The sequence below is a fragment of the Leuresthes tenuis genome, unplaced genomic scaffold (assembly GCF_036924035.1).
Source record: "Leuresthes tenuis unplaced genomic scaffold, fLeuTen1.0.hap1 SCAF_17, whole genome shotgun sequence".
NCBI classification, from domain to species: Eukaryota; Metazoa; Chordata; class Actinopteri; order Atheriniformes; family Atherinopsidae; genus Leuresthes; species Leuresthes tenuis.
Genome location: NW_027325371.1, coordinates 17,619,736 through 17,633,483, shown reverse-complemented (window position 1 = coordinate 17,633,483; position 13,748 = coordinate 17,619,736). Strand labels below are relative to the sequence as shown.

At 42.7% G+C, this 13,748-nt stretch overlaps 1 protein-coding gene across 2 annotated transcripts; it reads right to left on the bottom strand.

The window, feature by feature from the left end:
- Positions 1–13,483, bottom strand: clcn7 (chloride channel 7). 2 transcript variants are annotated; one of them, XM_072368143.1, is made up of 25 exons: positions 13,239–13,483; positions 12,097–12,174; positions 10,793–10,858; positions 10,479–10,544; positions 10,207–10,339; positions 9,501–9,610; positions 9,056–9,136; positions 8,889–8,951; positions 8,657–8,740; positions 8,358–8,451; positions 7,975–8,039; positions 7,725–7,841; positions 7,573–7,627; positions 7,166–7,226; positions 5,237–5,378; positions 4,655–4,748; positions 4,081–4,292; positions 3,915–3,966; positions 3,672–3,799; positions 3,193–3,278; positions 2,496–2,628; positions 2,084–2,143; positions 1,784–1,960; positions 1,603–1,680; positions 1–1,491 (listed from the first exon to the last, which is right to left on the bottom strand). In XM_072368143.1, the coding sequence occupies exons 1-25, from the start codon at positions 13,350–13,352 to the stop codon at positions 1,405–1,407; spliced, it is 2,436 nt and encodes an 811-aa protein (XP_072224244.1). In that variant the 5' UTR covers positions 13,353–13,483; the 3' UTR covers positions 1–1,404. The 2 variants fall into 2 exon arrangements, with proteins under 2 accessions (XP_072224244.1, XP_072224245.1); XM_072368144.1 differs by lacking the exon at positions 12,097–12,174.
- Between the last annotated feature and the right edge of the window lie 265 nt (positions 13,484–13,748).

Genomic DNA, 13,748 nt, shown 5'->3' with positions numbered 1-13,748 from the left:
TTTTTTTAAACACCCTGTAAAACTAAACCAAAGAGAACACGCACAAAAAAAATTAAATAATAAGAAGGTGCACAAAAAGTAACACTGATCATTGAGTGAAGGTTAGATGTACAAACTAAACAACATGATGATCTGAAAATTCTGTTTCGCATCTCTGCATTTGTTTCAAAGACTTACATTCATTGAGAGCTTCATAAGGGAGACACTTCTGCAAACTTAACAGGTTTTTCTGTCAAAGGTCAAAGTGCAAAACTTTTTGAAATTGTTCTAAAAAGAAAAAAGAAAAACTATCGTACCTTATACTTACACAAAGTACTTTTTACTGACAGTAGTACAAAAAGGTTTGTATTCTCAACAGACCTGACAGAAAGGCAGGCAGAGGAAACAGCTGGACACATGTTCAGGCTCTCCTTTCCTTCGAATAAACTTTAAATGAAGCGGAGTGCTGAATCAAACTCACACGAGCCCAACACATCCCCTTAAAATAAAACAACCATTCAAAAATCTACGATAAATAACAGCTTTTTTCCTTCCAGTGCAAAACCACACAAACATGGATTACATTAAAATCTCAGGGGTCAGCGACAAGAGATAATCACCAACTTTTGAACACTCACTTAAGAGAATGTCTGATGATCAGGAGCAGGGCATCAAAAGCACTGATCTCCCCCAGTTTAAAATCAAATGAATCAGTTACTAAAGTGTGACTTCATCTTCATAACAGCAGATAGATTATTTCATAACGGAATTACCATCATTAGTCCTACACTGAAGTCTTGTAGAGTGATTTATCCTTTTGCGAGCCAGTGTGTCTGACCGCAGGGTCAAAAAGAACATGAGCCAGACTGGTTTACAACCCATTAGACATCACATTTTTGTTTCATGGACGCATTATTGACGTATAGCTCAATCTTCCCTGTGACCCGACTGCTGCAGGGAGGACTGATCGGTTGCTGCTTCCCCGCGTTCCGTCGTGACATTTCTGGGGGGGTTTCAGGCCGTGGCAAAATGTTCAAGGCAGTAAATCACGGAGCAAACTGAAAGCTGACAAAGCAGCTTTGATTTGAAGTGACCCTGTCATTGTGACTGTATTTGATCCAGATGAATGTAGCGTGGTCGCAAAAAAAAAAAAAAAAGAAGATAATGCAAGAAACTAAACATGTAATGACTCAACACAGAAAAAAAAAAGGTAAATAATAAGAAGTCTTGAATAAACTGCAAATCACAATCCTTTCAGTATCTTTCTTACTCAACTGGGGCAGTTATTCTGAGAATAATCTATAGAAAAACAGATCTCTTGGGCCTTGAAGGTGTCTTTTATGGCCATACGGCTGGTGTTCAGCAGCCTCTGAGGCATCAGGTGGTCATAGTTCATTAGTGTGTGTGGGTGCGTGTGTGTGTGTACTATGTCTGAGCGAGATGAAGCTCCTCCAGGCCGTGTTTGCCCAGGTGATATCTGGCCAAGTCTTTCCTGGTCACCAGTCCGACCACCTGCAAAGCAACACGAGCCACAAACGTCCCATCAGAACAAACAGTTTTCAAGCAACAAAAATGTCATGAGGAGGCACGCAGGGGCGATGAAACGCAGACACACGTTCTTACCCTGTTATCGTCTACTACCACCAGGTGCCTGAGTCCCAGCGCCCTGAACAGCTTAAACACCCGAGGCAGAGAGGTGTCCTGTAAATAAGAAGGATTTGCTTTGCTTTACTTCACCTTCATCCATATAAAATATCAAAAACAAGCGCACATAAGCACAAGGGCTTTGACTGGAGTCTGTTACCTGGGGAACAGTGTAAGGTGTTGGGTTCATAAACTCAGTGAGGTCCATCATACACTCCCTCTCATCCTGGGAGACGTGGATGCTCTGGATCGGGGGGAAGCGAGGGTAGGCGTCCCTGAAATCTTTCAGCTGGAGCTTCCTCTGAGTCAGCCGGGACTGGGCCAACTCCACAAACACCTGCCGGGGGGGAGAGAGCGGCAAACCGACAGCGATTCAGTCCGGGTAACTCCTCGCATAACAGCTGGAAATATCCACCGTCCTTTTGTACAAGCAGACAGCTGCAGGTGCCACGGATCTTACCTTGTGCTTGAGAAGAACGATGAGCTGAGAGCGGAGAATGAGGCCGCAGAGTTTGGCCGGCTGAGCGGGGGAAAAAAGATAAAAGGTGGTGTCATCGATGAGAGAGAAGCTGTGTTAAAGGTCAAACTAATGTTCCAATGGAAACTATCATTCGGTGCAATTTAGTTCAAAGTAAAATCTCCTGTAATCTGTAACTCATTTCTTGTACATTCACTCTGAGTATCTCAAAAGGATTTCCATCTCAACCACTGAATGTTGTTCAAATTGCTCCCAAACTGCAGTTTCTACATGTTCCTTCTGCCATTTCCTGCTATCCTGCTTTCCTGTAACATCTTAACATAGTTCTGTCAGTAAATATGAAAACTCTGGAGTTTGGTTGAAAACTAGTATTCATCATACAATCAAACAATACCTCGTCACTATCAGAAACCTGCACGACGACAGGGAAGCCGTTGTGATTGGTCGAAGTGTTGCTTAGGGTGTCTACGATGGTTCCCACCTTCTCGATCCTGTTCAAACAGGTGACCGGAGAACTCATCACCTCCCTGCATTGTGAAGGAGGTGACAAGGAGGGACGGTGAGGTGGACAACAGTGACACAAAGAGGAAGCAGCAAGAAGAATATTTCTTGTTAGTGATACATAATGTGCTGACATCTGTACTAATTTACTGATTCATTTACTGATGCTACAGTAAATTAATTTGTTCTATTCATAAAAAGACACTGGAAATAAATGCAAATACTTTTCTTTAAACATATCGAGCATTAACAACATGAGGAGAAAAAAAAGGAAGCACAGGAATAGATGCAAGACACATTGAGACTTCTTCTACAAATCGCATCACGGCCCTCTGAATCCCAATCGAATCGTAAGGTGCTGACAGATTCCCACCTCTAATCAAACACAACAAATTTGATTAGTTTTAGATGTGAAATGTCATTCTACTGTTGCCTTCTGTGTAGCTGTTAGCTTCCACCCTCATTCTCCAAGCTGAGAGCACTGTGATGGCTGTATACCGACTGCACTAAGGTACTTAAAATAATCCCTTTAAGAGTCATTCAATAAAAATTACATTTAGTCAGCGCTGCACAAGTCAGGCAGGACCTACCTGGCAGTCAGCCAGTGGGAGGTGGCAGGAGCATCCCAGTGCAGGAAGGGAACACTCTGCAGCTTGATGTGGATATCATACAAACCCTAAAAAAAGAAAGAGTGCTTACAGACACATGCTTGACAGTTTCATATGAACAGGAAAAGAAGATGGAGAAGCTTCCAGACATCAAATTGTGGGGTACTTGATGAAACTGCCAATTAGAGCAAGCAAGCAATCACTGTATTTAACTTTTTGCATTCCAAATCTCCTCTGAGCCTCTTTAACGCCACCGGCAGTAAATGCCTCCTCTTTTCCCCACACTGACACCTGAGCGCATTCCTAATCTTTACAGAGTGAAAGTGTCACACTGTCACCGAGTGCATGTTTCCAAAGTGTGTCAGTGGGTTTCTTTGAATTCTGCGGCGCGGACGCTGGTATAAACAACATCAGCCAACACGGGAGTCCTCCTCCGAATGTGTCCATTCAGCATTACTCACCTCTTGAAAGTAATCTCCGACTATCTTGGCAGTCATGAGGACGAGCATGATTGGAAGGCCGTATGTGACGTTTCCCGTCGCCTCCACCATGATGACAGTCAAACTGAGAGTCATTCGCACGATGCCACCTGGGGAGCAGTGCATCAATATACTGTAAGTGTTTTTATTACAGGCTTGTTTCACGCATAACAACACATTATGTATGAAAATAACGATTTGAGGATATCTTTGAAAGTTACTCACCTAACTGAGCAGCAGCACCAATCAGGGCGTATTTACCAGGGTCAGCCCAGGTCTATCAAAACACAAAAATCGATGACATGCATTATGAATTTTCCTCGCCAGCTGATATTCCCAGGCAAGATCCATGGTGGATTCACTGCCCTAGCTTGCTACTTAGCGAACTTACTGTTTGAACTGGAACCGAGAGGTCCTGCTGTGTACCAACAGAGTTCGTTGAAGTTATAGAGGCGAGCAGTATGCCACACAGCCTCCCCCAGGCAGCTCCTATTAGAAGAGACGGGATGAAGACTCCAGCAGACACCGACAGTCCGTAGGTCCAACACGCCAGAAAGAAATAGGTCAGAGTGAACAAACCCAGCGTGAGAGGATTGTAGGTTCCTTTACAACAAAGAAGTAACGAAAAATGTATGAGATGTACAGAGATTGTTCAGAAACAAGACGCCATATTTGAGAGTCCCAGTGTCTCAGCAGCCTGCTATCTCTCTCCCTCTCTTGAGACTTCACAAAACAATTACTTAATAAAGTAAAACTTTATTAAGTACTTGTTATCAATATTTATTAATTAAACTACTTACTTCAACTGCTAAAATCATACAAAACATGTCCATCGTTACTTTTATCCATCCCATCTTCACACACTTAACCTATAACATTTCATAGTGTTAGTGCACATCAAGTGTGCAAAATTAATTAATTAATTATACTTAATACTGTAGCTGGCTTGCTCTTGTGCAGCTTACCTGGCTGATTGTGGAAGAGGCTGCGCACGCTCCTCTCAGGAGTGTTGAAGAAGGCTGTCGCCATAGAGTTATACTCCCCGTCTGCACAGAACAACTGGAGAAAGAAAGTGAGAGAACAAAAAAATGACAAAAAGGAAGACACAAATGGGCAGAAAAAGCTAAACCCTCTTGTTTTTGAACCACCATGCTTTGCATTACTGTGGACGAGTGGCCCCTAATCCGCGGAACGTGAACGCAATGTCAAATATGACAGTAATTACAATTAAATCTGAATGGAATTATGGGAAAAATAGAGACCAAAGAGTGACAGAAATATGGCAACTCTTTACATTCTTTAGCAATATTGCGCTCGTGACACAGAGGTCAATAAAGCTTACCGCAATGAAAAAAAAAAAAAGAGAAAAAAAGGAAGCACCAAGATTCACTATGAGAAGACGTGTCTGATCTGAATTTACTTCGGTCTCATTTCCTTTATCACACGTTCCAAGCACCGTCCATCTTACACCTCTGTAAGGCTTTCTCCGTATTTCTAACTTTGTTACAAGCAGCTAAAGATAAAGGTGACACGCGGGAGATGTCTACCTGCAGCGGGTACTCCTCAGTGTGGTCTGGCCCCAGAGGCTGACAGTCATCAGAGAAGTAGATCATGGTGAAAGCCACCGTCGCCGTCACTGCAGCAACCAACATGGCCTCCATCACTTGCAGACATGGGCGATGGACATATCTGACAAAGACAAACCGGAGGGCGTTCAAATTCGACTTTACCAGACTCCACACACACACACACACACACACACAAAACAACCAAACACAATCAGTGTTTAAAGTTTAGTAGAAACAAAGTTTCTCTGCTAATTTAGTCGTCTTCTGTCCTCGGGCAATCTCGCCATAAATGTCGGGTGGAATTACGGCGATGTAACGTGACACAAAAACAGACTTCCTTACACTGTGCCACTGCGAGATGGTGTTTTTAGAAACGAGACTGCCTACAGCTCATAAATAATAAACTACTCATCTCATCCAAGACATCACGGAAACAGTTCTTCCACGAACAAAGCACCACTCGACACGGCTTATAAATTATCCGCTCACATGTTTTTCACATGACATCGAGTCTCTCTATTCACACTAAACAATGCGTTAGCATCGCTTTCACTCAAATTCTCTCCCGCTGGATTAGTTTCAGAGACTCAACAACATCATTTAGGGCAAAATCTTGGTCGACATTTTTGAGTCTCGTAATCTTCAACCATTGTTGCGTTATTTATCTAAACATTCATTGGAATATTAGCACATAATGGCAACAATTAATTATTATAGGCCTCATTTTGAAATCAAATTATGCGTCTTATACTTACTGCACAACAAACAGGTAAATGAGTGCAGCAATGAAATGTGCTTCCATAATAAGTGCATGAAGTGCAAACTGTCTATTTCATTCATATTTAATGCAGCGTTTTGGTGGAGCATTTGTGTTGATGGCTTGGACTTTGTTCTTCCCACTCAGCTGACTCTTCAGGACCTGCCTTATTCTTTGTAGGTACTTGGCTGCAGCCTCCTCATGGGTGCCATCCCAAGAGATCTATAGCTGTCCTGAACATCTGCCGTGGTGCCCTCTGGTTGTTCGACCCCTTCGGTCATGATCCCCTTGCCTCTCTTTGTAGCTCTCACGATTTATCTTGTCCGAATGACATCCCGATGTCCTTGCTGTACATCCACGTGAGATGCATCAGTGAGTCGATGTCTCGCTCAGTCCTGACATACAGCTTGATGTCATCCATGTCGAGGAGGTGGCTGACGGTTGCTCCGCTTTGGAACCGGAAAGCGGAATCCAAAACCACTCTTTGTGGCAGAGGGGGTTCATTCCTATGTTGAACAGCAGTGGGGACAGAGCATCTTCCTGGTAGATACTGCACTTGATGTTAACTTGTGCAACTGGCTTTGACTTGGAGTCCAGTAGAGAGCTGTAGAGTGAGTCATAGGCTTCCTGGTCGTCAGTCCAGGCGGTGCACTGATTTATATGTCTGATCTTACAGTCTTGAGTGATCGTTCTGTTAATCCGGTGTGTAGCTTCCTCGAATGTTACTTCCAATTCCCCTCTGGGCCTACTCATGCCTTCTCATCTTATCCGTTATGATGCCTGACAGGAGCTTCCATGTTGTACAGAGGCATGTTATGGGATGGAACTGCCCCCTTCGTGATCAGGACTATTGGGCCTTGGGTTAGCCGGTCTGGGTGGGTCCCATCCAATAGCGACTGGTTCATGGAGTGCTGTTAAGTTTCTTGAAATCTTTGCAATGATATCAGTCAACGTTCCGCATCCAGCTTCCTCCCAGGAAGGCGTCGTAGTGGAAGCTTACTCACAGATAAGTCAGTCTACTCCTACAATTGGAATATTTTTACCCACTTAAATCATGAGATGCTGATATTCTGAGAAACTGTTTTACGTCCTTCGTTAGAAACTTTCTTATCATACCCCCCGCAAATATTTGATCCCTTTCTAAACCATACCTGATCCTGAAGATGGTCAGCCAGTAGTTGAGTACATTGAACAGAGCTCCCAATATTCCCCCTAAACAGCAAAAGGGATGAAAAACAGAACAAAGGCACACAAATGAGCTGTCATACGTAATTACAAATTCAATAACAAAACATTCTGTGGAGGAACGACCCATTTCTCTCCGACATACAAAAACAACAACAATTCTTATCAACTTTAAAATAAAGCAGAGTTTGAAAGATGATTGGGTTTTCAGTCATTTGACATTTAAGTGATATATCAGGTCAGGGTTTAGTAACTGCTGCTGTACGATACTGCAGTATTTACTGCTGCAGAAACAGAAGCAAACACGTTGTTTTTGGACATTCTATGATGTCAAGAATTGTACAGATTTCTAAAGTCATTAAACAGATCTTACCTAAAGCTCCCATAGCAATGAACAGGGGAATTTCATAGAGGTTGTACTCCATTTTCTGGAGAAAAAAAAAATGAATGAATGAATGTCGTTAGTTTTGTTGTTTTCTTTTCTTTTACATAAAAGGAAAAAAAAGCAAAAATGTTTTAGCTTACTTCACTATCGAAGCGTCCAAAGTTTATGAGACCTGGATTGGAAAGTTCTCCTGGTTTTTTGTTATAGATACTGAGGAAGAAGTTCAGAGTGAAGGTGGAGATCATGGAGGCAAAGAACTGAAGATGAGAAGGAAAAACGTGATCAGATGCAGGAATTTTTTCTCATGGAATAGCATTGATTGGATTTACTTGAACGGGACCCAGTATACTATTATTATATTATAACAGTGACTTTATGATGGTTACTTACAATCCTCCACGTTAACATCTGGTTCCAGAAAGAGGCTCCCTCCTCCAGAGAGAACAAAACGCCGCCTGAAAGCAAAAACAGGAAATCCCAAGTGAATGATGGCGTCTTTTATTAACGTTTTAACAGAGAGCAGCGTTTAAATTTACCACAGAAGAAGTCTGGGCACTTCTCAGATAACTTTAATTGGGGTCTGAGACCTGAACTGGTTTGTTAGGGCTGCGGCCATTAAACACTACAATCACCAGCTACGGGCTTGTCTAAGCAGCTGCTTGGTTGTTTGCTCAGTTTGTAATGTAATTAAGAAATGGCAGTAAACAGGAATGTTGGAGGTCAAGTTAGGGTCTGGAAGACCAAAAAAAAAAAAAAGAGTTGTGGGTGTTTACCAACTGGAGCTCCAAAAGCAGCAGAGACTCCGGCGGCAGCTCCAGCAGAAACAAAGTCCCTTTTTTCTGTGTCTCTCCGGAAGTATTCAAATATCTAAAAACACAGAGACGCTTGTTATAAATCACTGCAACTCTTTAACTGATCTATAGGACCTACTCCCACTCAACCAATTATCAAGACTGTTTATAATTAAAGAGCTCTAACCGTTGTATAGATTATGTATTTGAGATGAAGTTAATCAAGTAACCTTCAACAGACACAAACGGTAAAATCAACAAGAAAATCAATGGACACTGACCTTGAAGTCTCTCTTTAAGGAGGTGCTTCTGCCCTGAGAAACACCTGCAGCTACAACGGCACCAGAGTGAATCATGGGACCTTCCTAAAGGATTGTGGGTAAGCACAAGGAGAGGAAAGGAATAACAAACCGCAAAAACACAGCACATTGCTCTTGATATGCCCAAAAAAAAAAAAAAAAAGGATCAATACTTGTTAGGTTTTCAGAAGTTAAAGACTTTCAAGTTGTTTACCTTCCCCACAGCAAGACCTCCGACCACGGAGCAGATCACGCCGCACACTTTCACCACCAGAGTCTGAGGGGGGCGCGCACAAGAAATACTCCCTGTTCAAAAACTGGGGCTCAAAAACATTAAATAGCTTGAGTCTGACCGTTAATGTGTGTTTTATGTGCCTCTACCTTGAGTCGTACCACCCTCGGAATCTTGACTCCATTGAGGTAGCATTTTATCTGAGGAATACCGCTCCCTGCTGCGATAGGCTGGATGACACAGGAGAACAATAGGAGGCAGGGGGAAGGAAAGTTAATATGTCATCATAGAGGGAAAGATCAGTGGTAGAAAACAGAGGGATTCATTATGACAACAGCTGTTACAGTTACAGACAAAATCTCAGCTGAACTGTGACCAACCATTACGGTGAGAATAGAGAAACATTTGTGCAGTTGCCACATTAATTTTTTACTTCCACTTCTTTGCCCGGTTCAATGAGCTCAATGGAATACTTCCTCAAAATCAAGTCTTACACTTCAGGAATGAGATTAGACACATGAAAGTGGAAGAAAACCAAACCGCATGTCATGGTACGAAGCAAAAAGTCTGAATAAATTCTGCTTTCAGTCGTACCTCAAAGAATGCCACAATGATGGCTCCCAGCATGACAAACGAAGAGTTGAGGACAGCCCAGAGGATGAGGGAGATGGACAGTCCACCCGCTTCTGTAAACTTTACAATGTCTGTGAAGGTTCAGAATCAAGGAACTATCCAGTTATCCTGAGACACGTGTCTGTCATCAGCCAAACTACACCTGATTTCAATGAAAATGGACACACGGTGAAGACTTTAACACACTCAACAAATGTTAGAAGGAGGATTTTAAAGAGTCCCGTGCCCTGCAAATGATTGAGAGCAAACAGAGATAAATTTGGAATTAATTCCTCTGCGCCTTGGCAACCTGTCATACCCATGACCCATACCCAGACATGCTATAATATGTCAGATGAACAGATAACGTTACTTGGCCTTGGAAGAATCCGATGGTACGTTAGCTGTTGGCAAATATTTTCAGTATGCTCAGTAAGACAAGTTATAGATACTGGATGAAGCACTTGCCTCCATCACTAGTGTAACTGTACAGTGGCAATGATGAAGCCAGATGGGTTTTGGTTTTGCTGATGTTGAACTTAATCCTTGTAAATGATCAAGCTTTTTGTGCACCTGCTTAAATAATTCTGGAGTGGAAACTTCGTTAAAGAGACGGTGCACCTGGTCACAGGCTCTCAGGTCTGTCACGACAAAGTCTGTTACATTCATTCTCAACTCTTCAGGATACTCTCTTTGATCACTCTGTATTTGATCCCAGCCAGCTGCTCCACCACGATGTCAATAAAACAGGCAATGAGGCCGGTAAGGAAGCCAATCAGTCCGCAGACCACCCAACGGCTGATTTCAAGACAGCGGAAAGACTAAAGACACAAGCCAGAAAGGGAGGAACAGAGAGTAGGACAAAGGGGGGGGTTTGAGAACAAGATTAAAGAATAAAGACTTAAAGGATGAATGCATGCACAGTACAATACGCAGGAGGATAATACATGTTCCACTCACCATGAAACTCATCCTCCTCTCCTCTTCCAGAAACAGCTGGTTTTCAATGTTATCATAGTCGAGGCTCTACAACCACACAGGAAATACAAATCAATCATGCGAATATGATACATCAAAGGCCTCATTGTTTAGACGCAATTTCGACACTTCAAGAAAGTCAGAGAACCTGAAAAATGTGACAAAACTGCGAGTCCTGCAGGCATTCTCAGACACAGTCGAAGAATTTACACTGATACTGATTGAAGGACCACTACTTCAAAGAAATGTCACCGAGTGTCCTTCAGGTTTTTCCGCAATCATCAGACTCGTTTTACCTCATATTTAAGTGACAGCAGCTTCTCGTTGTGAGGGATCTCTTTGAGCCGTCCCCTTGCAGAGTCCTGCAGGAGAACACATGAATGAGAGGGATCAACACACCAACACTGACCTTTGACACTTGGCCGGAAGCAAGCGTCTCTGCGCTGCGTCTTACTCTGGGAGATATTCCACGTACGACAAAATGGAGGGAAGCAACATTTCAAGCAATTTCAAGGGTGGGGAGGGGGCTGCATTTCCTCCACAACACTAAGAATATATATATTGCAAACGTTAAACAAAGATACAAGGCTGTAGGCCTGTTTTATCAGTGTAAATGCAGAGATTTTGAAGTGTTGGAGGAAACGCTGGTTTATGCGAGTCGTGCTTACACTAATGCCAGCCAGCTACGGAGAAATTAGAAACTCTCCGTTTTACATACATGTACAGCAAAGCAGACATCTGCAAACAATTCAAAAGAAAAAAAAACTTTCATTCACCAAGACAGACACAAACTAAACACATCGCAAAGAACCTTCATCATGAAGCAAGTCACATGCTTGGAGTCACATTCCCAACAGGCAGCGAAAACTGAACGAAGCCTGATGGTTTCTGTCATGAAAGCGAAACGAATGTGGCATCCCACCAAGTGTCAGATGGCCTACCGAGTGTGCTGTACTGGGACTGTTAGTCTGAAGATTTTGCTGGCATCAGTTGGGAGGCTTTATGTGAGCTTTTTTTCCCCCCTGCTTTAACTCCTCATGAGTGCCTTAATATTAAAGGACCTCATTTATACTCGTTTTTAACTCTTAAGCGTCACTGTTAACTGAGGGGTTTTTATGATGGTCTCAAGCAAGTGTTTGTTTTCTAAGGAGGCATCTGTTAGGATCGGTTTCCTTCAATACTAAATGTTGATGGGGTCAGGGTTGTGCGCATTAACAGACATGTGCCCTGAATGAATTGTGGAAACCATCAGACATGTGCCTGTGTGAGTCAGTCGTCACTGGGCTGCTTTGGTCGTCTGCGTCAGTTCTCCCACATCAGGCTCCAGCCATATCCAAAAAGAGGCAGCTGAGATGTGTGTAATAAGGTCGGAAACGTCAACAGAACAGCCTCACAGCATGTAATCCCAGCTCCAGCTCTAATCTGTATTGCATCAGTATAAGGTAAGCATGTATGGCCAAAAAAAATCACAGGTGAACCGCTTCTATTGTTCTAATCTACCACGCTAAGACATTTAAATCCCTCTAACGAAGCGATGTCTTGATTGATAAGAACAACAGACACAGAAAGAGAGTGATGGTATTTGGAGCTTGGACTTTACCTCCTCTGTCGTTATCTCCTCTTCCAAATCCACCGTGCTGAGTCTGCCTATCTGAAATATAGTGCCTCCTCCAGACAGCTACAGACACCACAGAGAGTAACAGAAATATGTATGGCCATGTGCAGTCATTTCCAAGATGCTGTGTTAACATCAAATGGATACTGGTCTCGAGCTACGCCTAATCAAACCCACTTTTTGAGGAAACCTCCAAGTAAGGGCAATGCTTTACTACTCAAACGTTTGACTCACCAAAGTGTACAAGATACATTTTACTCACTGCTATCTCTGTGACTCACAAGAAATAAAGTCAAAATATGAGTAGGGTTCGAATAGGGTTTAACAAACCAGTGTTTCTTGACTTATGAAACATCTCTGTCCAGTACCTGACGCTTTAACACCTAACACCTCATCTGTATTCTGTTTTGGACGTAATATTCAGCTTCTGATTAGTCTCCAACTTCTGCAAAAAGTCAATCAAAAACCTAAATTAACACCCTAACACATAAGAGACGCAGTATAGGAATTAGCTGTCTAGTTCTGGAGGCTTCTTTCATTGAAAGCCGATCTATATTATTACCTATATACATATACTGCATGTTTGACAGAGAACTTATTTTACAGACAAATAGCAGGTCTGGTATCTTACGATAGCTACACTCCCCTTCCTGGCATATTTAAAGGGCCTTTCTAAAGGGCTGGATTAACCCAGAACTGTCGCAGCCTTCACGTCACTCCGTTTAACCTGCCAAGTTTGAAAATACAGACCGAGCTAGCTGTGGGAAGGACAGGCACTTCCAGGCTCTCCATAATATTATCAATATTTTTTTTTTTTATAGCTTAACCGAATTATGAGCAACGTAATTTAACCGACATTAATTCCATTACGTTCTTCCAGTTACAGCCAGAAAACAAGGCTAATGTTTTGCATGTTTTAACCCAGCTGCAAACAAGCCATTACATACGAAAACATGTCCGTTGTGCATGTGGCAAACGCGTTAAAATCATCGCAAGCATACATAACCCATGCAGCAGTTCAAAATGTCGCTCTCCGTAACCTTACATAAATGAATAAACATGACACAGCATCCTCTTTTAGCTGCAGTGTAAACAGCCGTCTAAGTTAGCCACCTTGCTAGCTGTACCTGTCTGGTGAGTCTGGACTGCTCAGAGCCGTTAAGCAGGGGGGTCCCCTCCCCGGCTGCCCCGGACTCGTCGGTTCGGCTGGACCACGACACTTTCTTGGTAATATTAGCCATGATGGCCTGTGGTAATTCGACGCTCAAAAGTGTCGAGAAGTGTCTGCGTCAACTACAGCTGTTTCAGGCTAACTACTACTTTCTCATCTCCCCATGGTCATGACTGTGTCTCGTGACGCTTTGTAAGGCTCCCGTGCAGGACCAAAATAAATATTTGGCGCGTTGTATGCTGGGACTTGAAGTATTGTGAATGTAGCAAGTTCATATTTTGTACTTGCACCACATCAAAATTTTTTTTTGTTTTGTTTAGTTTTCTGGGGTTTCTTTGTGCAAGATTAAACTTGACTTGTTGGCAAACAAGATGATACTTCTTTTGTTATATAACCCAACTCCCAAATTCAGCTTTTCTTTCTGCAAGTTCTGCAAGACACACATGCTATTACATAACTGGCAATT